General features: G+C 41.6%; 2 protein-coding genes across 2 annotated transcripts in view; one reads left to right on the forward strand and one right to left on the reverse strand.

Moving 5' to 3' along the window:
* jag1b (jagged canonical Notch ligand 1b) overlaps nt 1-21,262 on the reverse strand; it is a 45,045-nt gene extending 23,783 nt beyond the window's left edge. The window contains exons 1-5 of the mRNA XM_066651243.1: nt 20,890-21,262; nt 19,729-20,037; nt 6,389-6,446; nt 2,541-2,798; nt 882-942 (exon numbers count right to left, since the gene is read on the reverse strand). Of these exons, the coding sequence (XP_066507340.1) occupies nt 882-942; nt 2,541-2,798; nt 6,389-6,446; nt 19,729-20,037; nt 20,890-20,961 (758 nt within the window). The 5' untranslated portion in view covers nt 20,962-21,262. The remainder of the gene's footprint in view (nt 1-881; nt 943-2,540; nt 2,799-6,388; nt 6,447-19,728; nt 20,038-20,889) is intronic.
* LOC136674928 (putative leucine-rich repeat-containing protein DDB_G0290503) overlaps nt 911-21,971 on the forward strand; it is a 132,922-nt gene continuing 111,861 nt past the window's right edge. Inside the window, exon 1 of the mRNA XM_066651255.1 lies at nt 911-996. Coding sequence (XP_066507352.1) covers nt 918-996 — 79 coding nt within the window. The 5' untranslated portion in view covers nt 911-917. The remainder of the gene's footprint in view (nt 997-21,971) is intronic.

The following is a 21,971-nucleotide window of genomic DNA, read 5'->3' on the forward strand; positions in this document are numbered from 1 at the left end:
TTTACATAATTTTGCCCATCTTCCAAATATTATACATCTATGAACTTTTTGCTCAGTAGCTCAACCTTTTTCAATCATGGCCCTAAGACTGAGAAACAATTTACAGTTGGATATTAGGGGAGCATCTTCTGTGCCTTGTTTTAAACCCAAATTGTATTCTCTGGTCTATGAATGTAGTTGAGAACAATATCATTGTGGTATTGTGTTGAAAACTACGGCTTTAACTTATTTAATTTGGTTTTTACAAAATGAATACATATAAAAATACATAAAAAAACAACAATAAAGGTATCAAATTTGAAATTAATAGACATTAACATTTACTATTATTGATTTATTTATTTATCTTCTCTCGTTTTATTGTAAAATACTTTGGTGAACATTTTTGGTGAAACCCAGAAACTGAAATTGTAACAGTTTCCAAACTGCAAGGCTAATTCTGCACCTAGCTGCCACCAATTTGTGTGGTTTATGTCCACAAATTGGTCCCTTGATCCCCCGATATTTTGCTAATGCTAGAATAGAATGTCAGCAGGCTTTGCTTTTCATTGTCTGTGGACAGGAAGAGAACTGGAGCTGCTCTGAGAGACTGGCAGCACAGGCAGGAGACAATATTCAGTTGGGATTTGATCATGACGCACTCGCTGGAGCTCTGCAGCCTGGCAGTCAGCTGCAGGAGGAGACTCTGAGCCTGTACTGTTTCTACTCCCACTCTTCAATAAGGCTTAAATTACCCCGAAAGCTCAAAATGTCAAGTAGCCAAGCAACATGGCCAAGACGACAAACAAAAAAACCATACAGACTGTCTGGGAACTTGCAGACAAGGATTCTTTCAAAATGTTAATTGTATCATAAAGGAAGAGGCGGATAAAGTGACTCACTCGCAGTCTCCTGGTTGTTTGCAGGATCCATGCTCGATGCTGCATCCCTGTCTGCATATGGCTGGTGGGAAAGAAAGAAAGAGGGAAATCAAGGGAAGAGGAAGGAAATGTGAGTGTGAGTTGTGGTCTGTCCATCTTTGTTGTATCATGTCAGATCATGCCGCTCTCCCCTCACCCTTGGGAATGGTTCTGGAATGTAAGAGGGTATCTATCAAATCCCTAATCCACCCACAGAGCCCATTCAAACCCAATTTGGGGCCTGTCATCAAGCCTTGAGGCACATTAACCTCAGCAGTCTCCATTGGCTGGAGCTTTACGTAATAGCTTTGTAAGCCAAACCACGCTCTCTAGCCTTCTAATAGTTTTCTTCAAGGAATAATGAGCTCAAAACTGGACTGTAACTACTCTGACCCTTTTTGTTGACTAATGATAAGGTTTCAAGTGGGGGAAAAAAACAAGTTGTCAAGATGCTAGCCAATGTTTAACTTCTGGACACATCTAAAATGGGGGTCTGGGGTAAAAGCTGAAAACTTGACCTCCATTTCAGTACTGTTTGTTACACACTGACACTGACTTCATCTCACAAGTCCAAACTGTTTTCATGCTGTAAACTGTTTTCGGGGCCCTAGTGTAATCTCGATGAATGAATAATTGCTATGGTTGGCTTAAGAGAGCAATCAGTCATCTCCAATGATTCTTCATGTTAGGAACAGCCGTTATACTGACACCTAGTGGCATGGGTGGTTGGTAGGTCAAGAAAATCTAAGAGCAGGGCTTATGCCGGTTTGTTTAGGAAGTACTGAGTAGCACTTCATTGAACAAAATATAAAGTTAATAAACGATCACTTTCAAAAATATGGGTTGCTACATTTTGGTGCTAAATATGACCCACAGCTTTTTAAGGTGGGGGTTTAGAATGAGATTGTTGGGTACAACCCTTAGCAAGCTAATATAGCAAAGAATCAAAAACAGCTTATGTATTTTTCTCAGGTTAGAACAGCAAATCCCAACAGTTCACAATGATTTATGCTCTCAGAATTTACATTTATGTCGACTGAGGCAAGTTATCACTGTTACTTTCCATATTTTTATGGAGCTATCCAAATGATTTCAACAATAAAGATTTCTGCCAAACTTTAGTGTTTAATTGGTTGATAATCAACAGGAATTCATTTTCCAAAACCTGCAATATACATTGTGCACGCCTAGAACTAACATCGTGGCTTTTTCAGCAGCTTACAGCCATATGTAGAAAACACTTTATTTTAAAAGGAATTTTAAAAGGACATTGGTGCACCTCTTTTAGCACTTTTTAGTACACTATTGATGCTTTCAGAACAATAAAGTCCTCATTTTTGTTTGTAATTGAAAATGTGTTGGGCAAAGTATAGTTTGTGAACTAGTTTTAAAGCTGAAATACCTGTGCTGTATATTAAAAAAACCCAGCCAGGTTTAATGCTGATTCAACTCATTGCACCACCAGGGAGTTGTCAAACAAACTTCACAAACTTTACTTGGGATAAAGCTGTAATGGAATATTAAGTCAGGGATTACTCTGAAAGGATACAGTGAGAGCAAGTTGACAAAGACGTGTTAAAACAGTACTGAAACAGTGGGTTGAGCCAGTCTGGATCTTGAAATACAACATGACTAATTTACCTGTGTTGCAGTCAGGACCCGTCCATCCTTCCAGGCAAGTCTTGTTGCCGTTCTGGTCGCAGGTGTAATGTCCAAAAAACTCATCCCGTGGCCGGCAGAACTTGTTGCAACCAAAGCCGTAGTAGTGCTCCTCACACGTCACCCGGATTTGATACTCAAACTGGGCCACAGGCCCGTTGTGTGTCAGCTTCTGCCACTGGTGACTGGGGTTGATCATTCCAGAGTGATAAGCTTTCTCTATGAGTCTTCCAGTTGGACCTGCACAGGTGACAGGACATTGTAAACGTTCAGAACAATAAGAGTTTTGAAGGAGCAAGGAAACTGTATTAGGACCTGGAGGGTCAAACATATGATAGAGGCCCAATAAACGTTTTAAACCAGCTCACAAGATTAAATTAGACTGTGTCCTAAACTGATTCACACTGATTTGAAAGATCTTGCATTACAAAAGAACAGAAAGCTCAACTTTCACTAGTGAGTTCAGCACAGCAGTGATAAAGAATGCAATATTTGGCAGCGCCAGATTCATCATTCTGAAAAACTAGATGATTTACAGTGTTGGACAACTTATAACACATCACTGGTGTTGTTGAAGGGCAGGCTGTTTTTAACCTTAACACTGACATCAGTGATGCAGCTGTGTGTCACACTTCTACAGTCTTGGCAATGAACCTAAGACTGTTTTGATGGTGATAACATTCATGTGAGATTGTAATATCATGAACACTTCAGTATTCTTACCTCACCTGTACTACACTGTCACATAATTTGTGTTAAATCACAATCCTTTGTTTACACTCTGTCAACCACTGCGACATGAGAGTCCTCGATATGGAAGAGCATAAACAGGACAATGGTTCATGAGCTTCTGGAATGCAGAGGGCCACTGTGGCATTTCGCTAGCAGCCTGCAGCTTGTGGCCCGAGCCAGGTATCATGTCCTTACTACCAGCAGCCTACTCCACTTCGCCGTGCAGTGAGGAAGTAACATTAAACAGACAATACAGTGTGTCCCAAATATAAGAAAGCAGAAAAGTAAGGAAACACTTATATGGAAAAATGGTGATCCAATTTTAGACACAAGATGTAAGGAACAGGGAATTCCTGTTAAGCCATGGTTTCCCTGAGCCTTTTATCTTTTATATGGGTGTTTCCTTACTTATTTATGACACCCTGTAGAACTTCTACCCTCAAAGATCACACACAGGAAAAAGATACAGAAATCTCTGTTGTTAGTTCTTCTAAATATGAGCTTTAGAGATGTTCAATGCCAGGTGACGTGGGTATGTTGTTGGTGTCTGTTTACAAATGAAAGGAATACCGTTATTTAGCGTAGTCTCTTAGTAAAGGAATGAGACCATGTTTATCCCTTTTCTAGTCTTTAATACTGAAAAGTCTTATGTGAGTGTACCAACACAGAAAAACAGCATAGCTTGCACACTATATCAATAAGAAACATGTCTTTCATATCTGTCTTTTGCTTACTTTTTGTACCGCAAATATCACCCACTCAATCATTAGTTGCCTACCAAGTCATGTGACCACTTGTGGGGCCAGATGTGATCTCATCATGAGAACATCTGGGTTTCAAGCATGAGAAAATATGACTAAACATGGATGGGAACGTAAACTGATTAGGGTAGGAAAACACGAATTTCGCAATTTAGAGACTAATACAATGCCTTGTGAAGTAGAGAGCAATGATGCACTGGTCAACGCTATCCAGCAGACAACAAGCCTCTTGAGGATTTTACCAAACTGAAAAGTCTGGCCAGAGAACTTGTGCACTCTTGCAATTTGAATAAAGCAGAGTATACTTTCACTGTACTCTTGGATGTACCAAGGATGTACTCTTGTTTTTTATAGCAGCATACTGAGTAGTGTGTAAGATTCAGTAACATCTTGTAGTGAGGTTGCAGAATACCGCAATAGATACCCCTTGATAAGATCTATATCAGTCACCCCTCACCTTCTAAGCCTCGGCAACAACCACTGATTTTCTTTCTTCCGACTGGTGCCACAGCACCACCAAACTCTGCCATATAAAGACATATTTGCCAGTGGTTTGTTTATCTGTTTTAAGCTACTGCAGAAATATGGCGGCACAACACGGCAGCTTCTGTTGATAGACCTACCTGCTCCCTATATAGAAAAAGCTCATTCTAAGCTAAAGATTACACAAAGGTCAGTATTAGCAGGTGATTATACACTAATCAAGACTTGGTTTTGGATACCAGATTCCATTTCTGCTCAAAGGTCTCCTGAGGTATTAAACACTACGACTTTAATAAGTTATGAAATCTTATTCTGCAAGACAGATTCATAGCCAAATGTGGTCAATCTGAATGCTTATCTACAAAGAAACAGACTTCCAGTCAAATACTGACTGGAGTTTGTGTGGAATACTCCTTGAAATGTCGGAAATGGAAACTTCAAGGATTGCTGGGAATAATTCCAGAAGACTATGAACCAAGAAATCTGAGCTATGACCTTAACCTGGCACACTGTGGATGCTGGTTTTGTTTAGTCCTGGTGTGCAAATCCTATCTGGTGCTCAAACTGCGTGTTCACCCTAAGACTTCCATTTTTTTTCCCAAACCACATTCCAGTCTATTTCTTTTGTCCATTATCAAATTCAGAGGCTGTTTGCTTTCAGGGACACTTCGGTAAATCAGTACTATTCAATGTTATTTTCCAAATAATTCAAAATTGTTCAAACCTACTGGCCATCTCTTCTCTCTGTTACGACCCACATCCTTGGCTTAAAGTATGGTGCAGGAAAATTCCCCCAAAGCAATGACGGTGAAGGCCATGGCATGTTGTTCTAAAGGTAATGGTAATGAGTCTCTCACATTCCTACAGCCCTTCCATGGGTAAATCATTAAACAAACCATCAATGCATAGTGTTACTCCACAAGGGCCTGAACAGGTTTGCAGTTGCATTGGTTCCATGTGGAAGTAGGGGCTCAGAAAGGTCATGGCCAACAAATGCATGCTTAGCTAAAGTTGTATCACCCTGACCAGCACCTGCCATTACTCATCAGCCCCATTTAAAAACATTTTCATAAGCATGAGACCAATTCACCTCACGCTCTTTCTGTTCTGCCCCTCACCACACAATGGAACACTTCTCCACACACACACACACACTCTTCCCCTTTTCTTTTTCCCTGTTCAGTTGCACCTGTCAGCAAACTTTAATGGCCAGTGGGCTGAAAGAGGAGGGGGTCCTGGAACACAAAGCTACAGTTTCTGCCTTTTAACCCTTAGGAGTCCAGTTATTGTATTCTTATATGAATACATTGCCTTGTCACCCCCCCACCCCAATAATTGACTGTACTCCATCTGTGGCTCTGAATACTCTACTAGCCCCCTTTCACCATGTTCTTTAATGGGCGGGATCCCCATAGAACCACAGCAGAGCTGGTACATTTTAGGTGCTGGATCATACTCAGCATTTCACTGATATTGACATAGTGGTCCTATGGGTTCCTGATCATCAAAGAGCATAGTGAAAGCAGGCTTACAGTGTATGCAGAGCTACAGATGGACTACAGTCTGTAAGTGTAGAACTAAAAAGTGCCCCTATATGGTAAATAAGGGCAATGAAAGTAAGGGTTAATATTAATGTTTGAGACTTTGTCTTTGTATAGGCATCTCTCTATTAAATAGAAGAGGTGCATAATATAATATTCTGAAATATTTAATAAATATAAAGGTTTTTGGTTGTGCAGTAGCAATAATAATTATCTGTAGAAGAAAGATTCAAAGACATAACTGCAGCCCAAAGTTACTAATTACAAATAATATCAAACGAGAGACAGAGGAATAGATACAGGTATAACTTACTTTCACCAGCAGTACCATTATGGAAGTCCAGGGCCTCCACGATCAATGTGTAAGACCTCTGTAAAACATAAGAACAAAATGGTTCTTGTCAGAAATGAAACCACAAAAAAGAAGATACCATAAAGTACATCAGACATCAGTAAGCTGTCAGCTGTGAGGCTAATGCTCAGGTTCTAAGCTACAACAACTTCTAACCATGAGCTCAGAGAAGAACAATATTTTGCCGTAGAACATTTGAGGCCAAGATTCCTCCTTCACTGTGAAAGAGCAGTCAGCTGAGGAGCGGTCATGTTTATCCTGATTTGTTTTGAATGCGGTTGGCCCCGTTAGTGATGATTAGAACACAGTCAAAATTAACAGACGCCCCACACACAGCAGGAAGCCGTCTGAACCGGGGCCTGTCCCAGTCAAACTGTCAACTCCATAGATGACATCTAATCCCTGTAAAGCTCTAGCCTCCACAATACGGGATGACCAGGTCAGTGAGGTCACTGGATAATTTCTACTGACTCTCAATAGAAAACTGCTGTGAGGCATTGTCTTTAACATAAAGGATTCTTGCCATAGAAGACCTGCGTTTTTTTCTGCCGAGAAACATTCATTTCTTTTTATTTAAAGGAACTATATATATATATATATATATATATATATATATATATATAATTCGAGAATGCATGTAAAAACAAGTGGCAGTGACTTAACATGTGTAGCTGAATATGGCATGGTTTCAGATCCCATTTCTGAAGACAGGTTTGTGTGGTTGGTAAAGCACGCACCCTGGGCAAGAGACTAAATGCTTAATGCTTTCCTCTGTAGCATGATTATAAACTAATGTCACTTTCGAAAGTGATGTGAGTATCGACAGACATCTGTCCAACAAGATCTCTAAAGACTAGTTCATATATTTCCTACAGATTTCCTTGTAGATTTTAATTGTTTATGATGCATATTTATGTGATGATCACTGAGCTCCTGTTCATTGGTGCTGCGGTTTGAATATGTCTTTTACCCAAAGAAGAGCTACAGAAACAGTGCTGTAATCTGTCTGTAAAAGCATTACACCAAAACAGACATTGAAAAGAAGAAAAAGGAATTTGTAGGGTACAGACTGGTTTATGGATACCTTCAGTGTCAGGTTTCATGTTAGGTTTAGTTTTATGGTGATGTGAAAGCAATAGCTTTAAATAAGCACAAAATGCTAATTTGTCCTAAACATTTGGTCCTTAAGTATGCTTATCTTAACCTTTGGGGTTAAGATAAGCATTAAGATTAAGTTTAGGGTGATGATTAAAATTAGTGTTAGGGGAAATTTATATAAACATCCATGAATATATTTTGTACACTTATTGCACATGCTAATTATAATTAGCATATATTGTATGAATCCTAGTAATGGTCTTAAACTAAAATATGTACCAATTCACCTTGAGACCAGCTGGTCTTCATTCATTCATTCATTCATTATCTGTAACCCTTATCCAGTTCAGGGTCCCGGTGGGTCCAGAGCCTATCGGGAATCATTGGGCACAAGGCGGGAATACACCCTGGAGGGGGCACCAGTACTTCACAGGGCAACACACAGTCCCACATTCACACCTACGGACACTTTTGAGTCGCCAATCCACCTACCAACGTGTGTTTTTGGACCGTGGAGGAAACCGGAGCACCCGGAGGAAACCCACGCGGACACGGGGAGAACACCCAGGCTTAGGCTTCTTAGGCTTCTGTGTATAAGTTATGGCACACGTCTCAATATAAGATAAAGCTTATTGCTTGTACTTTGTAACTCTGCCACATGGTTTAGCTTGTTCATGTTCACTAATTCACTCGGCTTTGGTCACAGGATTTCATTAGCAGCTGGAACTGACTTGATGCCATCATAAGTAAAAGGTACTGTAGAGTATATATCACCTTAAGCCTACTGCCAGGTCAGCTTATTTTCTTAATTAAAGACATAATCTAGGCAAACATTAAGCAGTTAAACCTCCCAATGGTTATCGTTGCTGGACTCCGTATGCTGACACGGAGGCTTAACTCATGTATTCCCAAGACACATCGCTAAGTTTGGTCGGTTGTGAAAATAAACACTGGTGGAGCACCAGCTCTTGCTCTCGTCTCAGTTACACAGGAGTCATTGTTGACTGAAAGCATGACCTCAAGCTTGTCCATTAATAAAGCCAGCACTACTTTACATTCATGTTAATACCTCACACTATGCCCATTCTCAGGATTCATTCATATTATTATATTATTTTGGGAATTTTTCCCTCTAAAACCCACTGAAATGAATACGTTAATCTAGGGGGGGAAATGATATAAGAATGGAATGGCACATTTTCCTTAAATCTTAGTGCTTTTATTTTTTCCTACTATAGATTTCTCTGACAGGCAATCAATAGAGAAATATCCCTTCTGTCCATTTCACAACTGAAATACAATCAGAAATTTCCTGATATAGTTTAATCGAATTCTTCATTCACATTAAGCAGAGCAAATATTATCCATTAGAAGGTGGTATTAGCACCTGAATATTATTTATACACATTCTAAGAAGAAAAAAAAGGAATCAGACATGGACACACACCAGCTGAATCTTACAAATGCATATGTTTATAGTAAGGTTGAATCTTCTTAGAGTATGAAAAAAAAGACCTGAAATGCATATGACATAATTACACAAGCACAGAGAATATTCCATGCTGCTGCTGTTCCATTTGTCATTAAATGTGCAACAGTAGGAACAATATATTTGCTGGGTTTATAAAAGACAAACAGGCTAACCCCAACACTTTTACAGAGAAGCAGGACCTAAGCACTGTGCTGTTTATGATGAACATAGAACATGATTGAAGCCTTTGTTCCCTCACTATCCAAATTATAATTCTATTCTGCAGTGATGCAGAGAAAACGCTAAAATTCTGTCCACCTTTTCGAGGGGCAGAAGGGACTCTGAATCTTTGACCCCTCGTTAGGTCAGACAGGGCTAAACACATGTCGATTCAATGTGTTTTTGAGGTCTTTTATGTGTTCAGCAAGTTCCTCCCTGTCCCTGTAGAAAAGAACCTAATGCAGGGATCTGTAAGCTGGGTGCTGGATGCTGGAGGGGGTATCTGCTTTTAGGAGGACTCTCATGCAGAATGAAATCTCTGGGGGCCCTGGCTATGTTTCAGCACTTCTAAAACGCTTTGTCTGACTTAAGGTCATCACGTCTCTCACCGGTATCAGGTAACAAGAACCAGATAGAGAGAAAGAATGAAAGAAAGAAAGAGAAGAAAGCAGGAGAGAAGGCTACCACAGCAGAGGGAAAAGAGTACGGGGGAATGAAACAGAGTTAGGACACTGCGTTGGACCATGAGAGTAGTTCGTTTATTGTACGTCACTCTGCAGGAGTTGCTGCCCATGAGGTCTTGTCCGAATTCTCTAGCAGATCACATAAAGTCTGTTATGTTCAAATGTTATGTCAGTTATGGCAGAACTAGTTTGGAAGAGAGTCCTCAAAGTGGGCTTGGAAACGTGTTCCGGTTTTGCTTATTTTGCTTTGTGTGTCTTTTCATAGAACTAGGGTTGCATTTTTAGTCCAGGATTTTGGACACTACCACAACTTTGTTGTAAACAACATTTGGTCAAAATACCTCTAGCCATCTGCTGGGGACCAGTGTTACATTAAGTCTTCTCAAACTACTGATTACGGAGCACTAATTTAATACATTCTTTTGTGATTTGCAGTTATGGCAAAGACTTTTGTGTATAAACCTTAAGCTACAGAGGGGGAGAGAGAGCATGTCAGAGAAAAGTAGCATGTATTAGAGACAAAGACTATGTGTGTGTGAATGCCATTATATCCTCTAAGCACCTCCTTATAGCACCTACTTGCCATATTCGCACCCTCCGTCCTCGCAACACAACTGCACAGAACTTCCATCACGACCAGGTTCTCACTGGCTAGTAATGTCCGACAGCCTCACTCATCACACTTCTCTTTTACCTTCAGGTGTCTGAATACTGAAAATCATGTTTTATATTCCTTTTCAATTTCCAAATGCTATGATTTTGCTCATTAACATGTAGCTCAATGTATATAGGCCCCATTAATAGCTATCAGTAACTGAGAGGTGGATCTTCCTTAACACAAGAGTGACACTGAAATATTGGTGTAGACGCGTGTTTGTGTATTTTGTTGCTGGGATGAGAATGATCTGATTAAAAAGACCAGCCAGCAGCATGCCAATGCCATGGCCAGAAACTAACCAGTAACAAAGGACGACTGACACAAACAGTGCAGCAACAGGTGAGCTACTGGGTTTCACTCTCCTGCTCATCATTTGTATAAACTAAAGCTGCACTTCTTTGTAATCCGCTCAACACAGTAACAAGACACTAAACTGCCCGTGTCACTGGTGCTGAGAATAGTCATTCACCCAAACAATACCAGTGGTCCATGTGGGAGTCTTAACCACTGATAGCTGACTAATTAAACAGAGAAACATATGTAATACAATCAGTAACAGTAGAACTACTACAGGGAACGTGATAAAGGGGCCAGTGAGTGTACAGTGAGTGGCATGTCCATCTGTTTTTCTTTTCTGTCACCCTCATTCTGCTGCTCTCAGCCTCCCTCCAGGCATTCCTGCCAAAGATTCACTTGTGCCCTCTGAAAGTGTTAAGAACATGCCCGGACACAGAGCCCATTACTCTGCCTCTGTAGCTGCATCAACAAAGCCATGTGGTGAATTCTGTGTTGGTGTTTTTGCAGGTCTGGCTAAGCATTTGGTAATATGTCTTATTTATGAATGAGCATAATTGGGTGGGAGTACTGTCAGGAAAAAATATAGAGGAAAATCCATATACGAAAGTAATGAAGTCAGAAGAAAAAGAGGCATACGCAATAACTAATACAATTAGAAAAGATTAATACCAAGTATCAATACTGAGCTGATATCAGCAGAAAACACAGGGCTGGATACAAAAACGATTAACCTGAACCAGTCTTGTAACATTCATTCATTCATTATCTATAACCACTTATCCAGTTCAGGATTGCGGTGGGTCCAGAGCCTACCTGGAATCATTGGGCGCAAGGCGGGAATACACCCTGGAGGGGGCGCCAGTCCTTCACAGGGCAACACACACACTCACACCTACAGACACTTTTGAGTCGCCAATCCACCTACCAACGAGTGTTTTTGGACTGTGGGAGGAATTGACTGATTGTTTTTGGACTTGTTTCTGGAAACCGGAGCACCCAGAGGAAACCCACGCGAACACGGGGAGAACACACCAACTCCTCACAGACAGTCACCCGGAGTGGGAATCGAACTCACAACCTCCAGGTCCCTGATGTCTTTAGATGTGTTTGAAATGTGCAGCTAATCATTGTTTTTGGAGCTTTGACAATATCCACAACTGGCTTGAAAAAAGTGTATTATGGCTTCATAAATCGCAATAATTATTCATGCGCAACAGAACTCAAAATGTGTGAAATAAAAATCACGGCCACATAATGCGTACGTACGATGTAAATCGACACAGTAAGCACAGCTGGCAACACAAAAGCCTGGTTAAGAAAAGACTGCTCAAAAATATTATTTATGCAAATGTATGCGTTTTATGTTCACACGAAACTTTTATTTTTATCTGATTAGACACTCAAAACATTTGTGGAATGTTTCAAATCTGATTCAGATGGGAACTCTAGACCTGCAGCTCAGTTTGACCAATCAGATCAGATTTCCTTTTTCTTTTCAGCCTTCCAACCCTCAGCATACTGATACCTGCCCTGTTATATGAGGACTTAGTAACTTGGTGTCTCTCACTGTGGACACCTGGCTAATAAATCAGACTGAAGGAATACATCAGATTTGCTTGTTTGTGTGAACATAAGACCTTAGAATCTTAATTTAAATCTTCTTTAAGGAACCCAACCTGAGTCTTTCCTCAAACTTTTATTTTGAAAACTATCTGTGCATTTGTTATTTGCATAATTGTTTTGAAAGGCATTCTTTGTTTCATGCAAAATGCCTTTAGATGAGATTCCACGATTTAAAATAAAAGGTTTAATTTAAGCAAAACGAACCAAAATACTCTTTGAAATCTCTTTTCATGGAGATGTTTTTGGCAAGGTTACTGCAGAGCTAAAAAATGCTTGCATAGTGCTAGTTCAATCCATCTCACTCCATAACTCACAATCGAGTTATCAGTTCTGAATGCCTGCTGCCGCCAGGTTCATTTTTCCCATGCTCGCCACTGACCTCTGTGTTGTCTTTGAACTCTCTAACCCCCCACCCCCTCCACCCCCAGCCTCCCCCTCCTCTACCCCAACTAACTGCAACTCCTCCCCTCACTCCGTCCCAGCTAGCGACAATCCCCGAAATAGGCTTGTGTTTCTCTTATCATCCTGAGCCTGGCTCTGTGTGTCCAGGACTTCACAACAGCAAACTCATTTCATCTGAGCTGCTAGACAACACTCTTCTTTCCCCTGGGATTTGCACTAAGGACACGATAGGCAAAAATGCAGTACTGTTGCCATAAATGGCTAGGCCTGGTCTGCTGCATGGCCAGAGGCGGCCTGTGCTTGGCACGATGGAACTGACCGTGGGAATCTATTGCTGGCTCACAGCTTCATCGATAAGATTAAAACATGATAAAAAAAAAAGAAGGGTGAAATGTAAAGTGAAAAATGTCAACATCGGCTGTGGACTTACTGAGTCAGATTCCTATCAATCAACCCAACAGTGGCCAGCTGGGTAAAAGTTCTCTTATGGCCCACGTGTGAACATGCTGGCTGTTGTTGAACTTCCACTGTCAATAAACTGGCATTCTATTAATCAGGCTATCTAAGGATCTAAAGCTGTTTGAACTCCATTGTTGAGGAAAGCAGTCACTGGTTAATATTTAATTTTAATATTAATGTTAATATTTGCAATTTTCAAGTACAGATCACACCTTCAATAGCTGTAATGTGAACCATTATGTGGACCTTGTTAGCAAATTCTTTATTTCCCAACTAGTTTTAATTCCAAATCTGATTCTAAAACAACTCTACCTCGTGAAAAAGATAATAGTTTCACTACAGAACCACATCTGAACCACAACTGTTGCTAGTTCTGCTAGAAAAGCCGAAAAAAGCAAGTGGCTGAAAAGCAAGTTGCTTCTCACTCCTATAGTGAAGTACATAAGTCAATAAACTACAATGTACATGCAGTTAGAACTAGATTTTTGATTCCCACATATGAATAAATATAAATGATGCTGTATTACTGCTGCACTTTTAAGATTGGGAAGTACATTTCATAGAGAATATGGAGTGCTTTGAGATTAAACCTGTGTTTCTCTCATGTGTAGTGGTGTTTTGAGGTCTCTCTTTAAGAGGTACTATGGCCCCCTACTGGACCGGCATGAGAATACAGCCGTTTTTCGTATTCGTCTGGATGGGGATGTTTTCAAAAACTGAGATTAAATAAAATAAATAAATAAAAACAAATTCGTGTGGACAGGGCCTTGGATTCCTACGATCTCTGTCCTTTCCCTAGCTAACAAGCTAAAAATACCTAGCTAACAAGGAAGCTAAAGTAATAACTTATCACATTGCCATCCTCCTCATCCGAAGTGTTGTGTAACTAAATCATGCTCACTACATTATTACATATGATAATATGAAGCATCAAAAGCCCAATGGCATAAATGTTAATAAAAGTAGAAAAGCCTGATTTCATGTATCTGCCTCAAAGGGAGTGTAGACTATCCTTCTGCCTTCAAGGTATGTCATTCAAGGTGTTGTCTCAATCACTGTGGACACACAATACTTGAAATCCCACTCTAAAGGGAGTGTTAGCATGATAAGAAGCAAGCAGACTTGTTTACATGTGCAGTCACATTAAACCTTTTCCCATCAGCATGTTCAGAATCATGTGACACATTCACAAGCTTCAGACTTTCCCCTGCCTTCCAGTTCTAGTCTCAGCAGTAAGTTGTGCAATCACTGTTATTATTATTCTCATTCAAATCTCTTATGAAGCCATCATTAATTGTTTATTTAGTGTGTTGATACAACCCTAATAGGGACTGCAGAGATTGAGTAGTGTGTTGGAAGCTCAGGTTTTGCTGGGAGATATCTATCAGAAGCTGCGCTAGGAGATAAGGGATTCTGTGAAAAGATTTTGACAGTCCTCTCTCTGCTCTCTAAGCCGTAGATAAGGAGAACCCTAAAGCTGATAACATTCTCTCTCACTCACCAGTCCGCACTCAAGAACCGCAGTCACTCTTGTTATCCCTAGAGTTGTCACTGACAAGAAAAATTCTACCAGTTATTAAGTAACAACAACAAACCACTGTACTGCTGCTATATAAAATGAAGCAAAAATTCAGAATGACTCATTTTTTCAGGCAAACTGATGTTTTATTTCTGACGTTTGTGAAATGGTAGGCTTCACAACTCCCTATTAATGTGCACATGCGCTCAAAAATTGTGTTTATTTCATATGTCCCCTTTAATAAACAAGTATTGATGTTTAATCAAGTGAGTAATTAACCCCCGGGCTTGTGACAACCAACTGTGGTTTAACAGAGCACAGCATCGGTCCGATCAGCTCACAGATGTTGAACCTTGGTCAAAGCACTTTTTGGCAGAGCAGCAGGTAAAGTGCACCAGCAGATCTTTCACAGTAACTGCCTATTCTGCTACATGTCAAAACTACACTCGGGTTGACAGCAAGGCCAGCCCTCAGCCGAGGTATGCTCACTACTTTCACAGCAATCAGCGTAGGTTTAACTGAGCCCTTAGAGGTGTGCCAAGAAATAGCAATTAAAAAAGAAAACGAGACGAGGGCTTTCGTCATGTGGTAATTTGCTCTTGCACGCCACATCAAGACTCCCTGTCTTTATTCATGTCATTAGAAAAGCCTGCAGGGCTTTCCCTCAGGGGCAGACAGTTTACCTGTTCACTATAGACTACTGACATCCACCATTAAGCCTGACTGATATGAAAACAGAATCGCTGTTTCCTTTTTATTACAGTGCAAATTTTACAGTACGTCACTGTTCTTTCATCAAATATCAGCCTGGCTTTAAATGAAAAAGTAATTAACATTGATAGTGGGATGAGCTTTTTGTTTGTTTGTTTGTTTGTTTCCTCTTGTCTCTGCAGACCCCAGGTGTATTCAGAGCCCGGGGCCAGAGAAGCGTCCCGCAATGCCACAATGTGCTGAAGCGGCCAGAATGCGAAGTAGGGTCAGGGCTGGGTTTGTCTAGGAGCCCATCTCACCGCTGCTGAGTCCAATGCTGCTTCCTGTTGCTTGTTCTGGGTCGGCAATATTCCTGGACCAGCTCCATTATGTACAGTAATCCTCCCTGTAGCCAGCTTGGCCAAGCAATTGTTCACTTGCTCCATGTTCACTGGAACTGACCCTGGCTGGGTGGGCCTGCTCCAAAAAAACCCTCTTTCTCTCTCGCTGTGTCTATCCCTGTGCCGCACTAAACGGCCAAAGACAAATAAGACAAAAGTGCTAACAACTTTTTGCTGTATGTTCAGAAAAGGGTCAAGCTGGGTCAAAGTTGTACCCAATACAGAGCGTCTTAATATAGGCAGGTGATGAGTAAACCACAGCTAAATGCATTTAGATTTCACAGTTAAACATCTGTCCTCATCAAGGGTAATCACAGGGACATGCGGAGTTTATCCGAAGTAAATATGCACATGATGCTGAAACATCAGAAGAAGTAGGCCTACTATGCTAATTTCCCAGAGCTGATACCAGCTCAGACCTCCTAACGCCTTCTCTCTGTAGGAGACCTGCATTTTTACCACCTCTTGTTGGGTTTAATTGGTAAAAGTCCCTCCAGGTAAACACACAAAACCGTTAACTGTAACAATGTGTGGTCCAGACCAAGGGAACCAGACGACAGGTTTGAACACACCCTTAATCAGTTCTTAGCTTCCTGTTTTTTGTAGCAAAAAAAAAACCTTAAATATTGAATCTTCCCAAACTGCTTTATCAAAGCTGAAACTTTCAGAATGTTGACCGCACTAGCTATCACATTCCCCTACCTCATATTTGCCCTTCACGGGTATACAATTACTGCCTGCGATCCATATCTTGCTTTGTCAGCCTCATTATTTCCCATTGTCATGGTTTCTCCCCTCCGGGGAATGGTTCGGTCCTGCTCCGGCTCCACCCTGGTGCCAACCCTTCACACCCACACACACACCTGCAGTGACTCATGGACTCATTTACTCACTTCTCCATGAACCCTCTGTTTTGTCTGGTTTGTGAAATCTGTGCTTCACATTTGTTAATCTTCCTGATCTCTGTTGATGACCATTTGTGTTTGGATTGGATTTTGGATGTGAACCTGTCTGCCCCATGTTCTGACCCATGCCTACTTTGAGCATGACTGTTTCTTAGCCCCCATGTGCACGTGCATCCTGCCACCACACCCTTTTCATTGCATCCATCCATCAGTGTTAGTCAAGTCAGTTGGTCCACCACCCAAAGGTGATGTCTCTAAAAAAATCTCTCCATTGATGCTAAGGTAGAAGCTGGCTTATAAACTGGGCAGCAACCGATGGTATAATAGTAGCTATTTCTGATAAAGTGGCAAACAGGATGTACACAGCTGATAAACTGAGCAGTCAGGGAATAACTGTAGGGGTGAATGATGTCCACTCAGAAGTGTGGGGCTTAATGGAACTCCTCAGTGAAGGAATCACACAGGCTGGGGAATCAGTCCATACAGCTTTGTTTAGAGTTTGAGGTCTAGTTTTAATTGCGACCTCAGTTTAACGTAATGCCATTTACCCTGCTTTCTTTCATCTAATGAACGTTAGGTGCAGTTTCTCACTGCTTGTTTGTTTCATTGTTCATTGCTTAGACAGACTTTCTTTTAGCATGCCACAAACACGTCTAGTTCTGTCCTTTGTTGTTCAAGTGTTCTCTTTGCAAAACAGTAGCTTTCCATCTCTTCTACAGTCCATTATTATCTTACAAGTCTACTTCATCATCACACTAATGATACTTTTACTAACACTCTTGATTAGTGCCAGAGGAACTGTTTTGGACAAAAGCAGGATTCGGGTTGAACGATGCTAATAAATGGAAAAGCCAGTTTTGAGCCTGAACACTGAATTAAATACAGGATATATTACAAAAAATGGAAATGAAAAACCAGTGGATTCGATGAGAACAACTGAGGACTTTACATACAACCGTCAATCCGGTTCCTCTTACTAACTGCCTTGTTTTGTTTAGTTGTCCTGCTTTTCAAGCTGTTAAATGCAATCATGGTCAATGTCAAACACGACAGCTTTTAGACACATTGAAGCTATGTGAAAAATAAAATCAAACCCACTGATAAATATGTTAAATAAATACAGTAGCCTTTCCACAAAAAGCAGCAAAACATCTAAAATTTTCAAATAGTTAAACTGCCTGGTCTTTTTAAAAAAGAAGTTCATTAACACAGTTGCGCCACTCAAATCTAGAGCCGAATCGGTGAATTCCACTTTGACAAATAACGGCATCCAAACCAGGATGTGATTTTTCTGACCAATAATGTGATTGAGATTTAAAATGCAATAGTTTTGCACTTAAACAGAGCAGTGTTAAGTTGCCTCTGATTAGTCTAACACTGCCATTTAAATGTTAAATGAAACCTCACAATAGTTTGCTTTTAATAATATCCCGGTTTGATCACACACTAGTAATCTGCCATGTTTGAAGGTGGGCTTGAGTAAGGGAGTTGCCAAACTGTTTGGGATAGAAACAATGCTATGGCATCATCCGTAAAGCACAGGTGGCTTATTCCCTGCTCAGAAACTGGCGAATGTATTTCACACCCCTGATCTGGTGGCCATAAGGTTCCTTGAAAGCTGACTGAAGCCAGACAACATGAGCATGGGGCTTGGGAAATCTGAACACTTTCTTCACATATTTTAGAGCTGGCAGTCGGACCCTTAGGGCATGCTCTCTCGTTTCACGTCAAGGATAGTCATTTAAGGTCAAACCAAACATCCACCATGCCCTGAAAACCAAACATACCAAGTGTGACACTATAACCCGCAAAACCATCAAAGGGGCAAAAGCAAAGCATGGAATCTACCATATTCCTAAAGATAAACTAACATTCAGCATGCGTTTAACTAAACAGAAATCACACACACACACACACACGTCAAGTACATGAAAGCATTAAAGACCTCTGTCCAGTCCAATCTATGGCGTGCACTCTCTTGTTATTCTAACTGTTCAAACAGTGAAAATCTACATTGTGGTCGGAAAATATCCCGGGCTGGTCTTCTCCACTTTTAAGTAAGGGATGTTTGTAAGTAACTAAAAGACAAATGCTGCCTAACAACAATCCAGCCAAGCCCAGCCCGGCTTGGTATGCACCCCACTGTTATAGAGGCTGTATTGGAGCAGGAAAACACACATCCTAGAACACTGGTTCTCAGCTGGACTTACCATGAGGTCCCCGTTTTCCCTTGGTCATTAAATTCCAACCCATGTCCCATTTAGCACTCCTTAGTGGGCCCCACGTGGCTAGCTGGGTTCAAGTCAGACATGGGCTCATATAAGAGGGACCCAGGTGGGCTGCTTATATCTGATCAATGTGCACAGCCCAGTAGCTCTATATATGTGGTCAACATTGGTCTATAGTGGGTTATCTCAGTTTGGCGAGAGTTTTGGTTTTCAGGTGAACACTCTATACTGACCCAAGGTTTAACCCCTCCTGGTCCCATCACTGACCCTAGAGGGCACCCAGAACTTGCTGGTACCCAGCTGGGAACACACTTCTGATCATTAGGCTGGTTTTCCTTATACGAAAATATCCTGAAACTCAAACTATGCCCCACCCACTCCAAACATGTGCTTAGCTCCCTTACACAATACTCAGGTTTAAATAATCTGATGACTGATGAATGCACACAGGTCGCCTGAGCCTGTTCTATCAATAGGAGATTGTAAAGATGTTAATAACATAATTTAATCCAGGTAAAAGTTACTTTTGTGCTACAGTTATTTGTCTCTAAGTCATTTCAGATGTTTACAATCGGCAGATCTTAAATAACTTAAGTTTTTTGAAGAATTTTTAAGTTTTTTCAAGATTGTAATTTGGATCCAGGATAAAGCCAGATATAAACCATATTGGCACCATTTTGTTCTTACAATATTAAACTCTTTTAGCACAAACATCTGAAGAACGTCGTCATTAAGGTCGGCCAGAGCTGTCCAGCCTTGTGCACCCCAGTGTCCACAGGTCCAGAGCAGAAGCACGTGGCATCGTCAAAGGGCGCTGCTCAACATCAACCAACAAATACAACCAAGAAAACGGAGCCCGCCACTCACCGGCCACGCGAAACTGAAGCGTAAAACAATCCTGGCCTTGTCGGCGGCGCCCGTGCCTTTGGTGCTGAACGTATTCCCGCCGAGGACGGGCGTCGTGGCGGTGCCGAAGCTGCACGGGCCCGCGGCGGACACGCGCGACTGGTATTCCTTGAGGCAGACCCTGAAGTACGTGTCGCACTGGTCGGGGGCGCACGCACGCTCTGCTCCGCTGCTGCGCGCGCCCCCGCAGCACGAGCCGCTCTGCAGCTCTCCACGCGCGTTGTGCACGGACAGGATCTCCAGCTCGAAGTGGCCAGCCGCGCCGGACACCTGTGTGAGGACAGAGGAACAGAGACAGAGAGACATTGGAAAAACGGGGGTCCACAGGAAGCGAATGAAACAAAATAAAACAAGCTGGCTAACGTACAACAACCATACTCTTACGGAGAGTTTATCAGCGGTTTAAATTAGCTTAAAAGGCTATTAAAAACTAAATACACACCTATGGTTTTGCTAATTTGGACATAAACACATTCACAGTGAATGTAGAGTTCAAATACGTCAATTAAAAACCAACAGTGTAGTTTCAAAACAGCAGGTCCAGTCCGGGTTATACCCTACTCGCTAACCACAGCTGCAGCACATATTCATCAAATATGCCGTAATAGCTCACTCTTTACACATCAACGCGTCCGTGTAAACGTTATGAGTTCCTATTTAACACTAAAAGCCTGTAAGACTAGGTAACTCTACAGCACTATCAACCGCTTGTGTTGTAAAATGGCTCAGAGCTTCCCCAACGTCTGCCGTAGGTTTTCGGAACCGAAGACGTCCCGGACAGCGTTTATGGTTTATGACACGTTGTAAAAAAGAGCGATATGAAGAATACGTGGACGTTTTTTAGACTAACTACATAGGGCCGGGGGTTAACGAGTTCAAAACACTTTTTTTAGAAAGCCAAAGTTTCTGCTCTTTGAATAGAAGGGGGTTCGAATCCGCGCTCGGGCACCGCACATAATATCGCACCAATAGAGCCCAAATAATAGGTTCCCCAAGCTACTATATCCGTCCACGTTATGGCTGTAAATGTAAAGTAACAAAAACCCAAATCTCAGGAGCGCGTGCATGGCAAAGAAACAACAACAACATCATCATCACTAACAGCGCAGGAACTTCGCCTACCTTGGTCCGCAAGCACAGCAGCAAGGCATGCAGGTAAACGGCTGCAAACGCTGGGCTCCGTCGCCAAAGCATGCCGCTGCCGCTCCGCTTCCGAACCTGCGCGAGTCTACAGCCGCCTCACGGCTAAGATACGGTCCTCGTTCTTCACATGCACGAGCGGAGAGCCCCACGCTCTTTCTGAAGGGTCCTTTCTGGGTTTCTCCTGCTCCTTGTGGTAAAAAAAAAAAGGGGAAAGAAAAAACTCCGAGTGCACCCTTAACTCCAGCAGGTTAGAAATGTGTCTCCTCTCTTGCTTTCCCCCCACCAATATGTTTAATTTATATTTAGGTTTGGGAATTAATGCTCTCTCCGGCGAGGATTCCCACGAGCCATGAGCGCGAACGTCCTTCTCGAGCGCCTGCAAAAAGTGAACTGCGCACTGTGGAGAGAACTGAGCGCTCAGAGATCCCGAGCAAGACTAACGCATGCGTCAACCCTCAATAGAGTCCCCTCCCTCCCCGTACACACAATACACACAACTTCATCCTGCTGGAGTGGTGAAGCCCTGAGAAAGGGCTGGAGGGTACAGACCACACGGCCAGGGTTAACTATGATGGTCTGCACTGACCACTGAAGATCCCAGTGATTTACTCAAACAAGAGAAAATGTCATAAGAGTTTCAACATTTTGGATACAGCACGTTCTTCAAAGGAACAACATCTGATAGTGGGGAAATATAACCATTCTTATTTAACTCATAAACATAAACATAACCATACCCAGTAAACATTTAGCCGTTGATTCAACGTTGAAATAACGTAATGACTGCCGTCTAATCAACGTTCTCTTAAGGTTGAAAATGAAAGTTGAAAAGACGTCCAAACACAGACATTAAAACGACGACTTTTAGACGTATTTTGGACGTCCATTGACGTTATTAATTGGTCCCGAAATAAATGACTTGTATAAAACGCGTTTTGGACGTCCACTGACGTTATCGATTGGTCACCACTTAACTAACTTATTAAGATGGATTTTGGACGTCCATTGACGTTTAAAATATGTCCTTCACAGACAGACTACTTTTAGACCTATTTTGAACG

Source organism: Hoplias malabaricus, chromosome 2, assembly GCF_029633855.1.
Source record: "Hoplias malabaricus isolate fHopMal1 chromosome 2, fHopMal1.hap1, whole genome shotgun sequence".
In the NCBI taxonomy this organism is placed as follows: domain Eukaryota; kingdom Metazoa; phylum Chordata; class Actinopteri; order Characiformes; family Erythrinidae; genus Hoplias; species Hoplias malabaricus.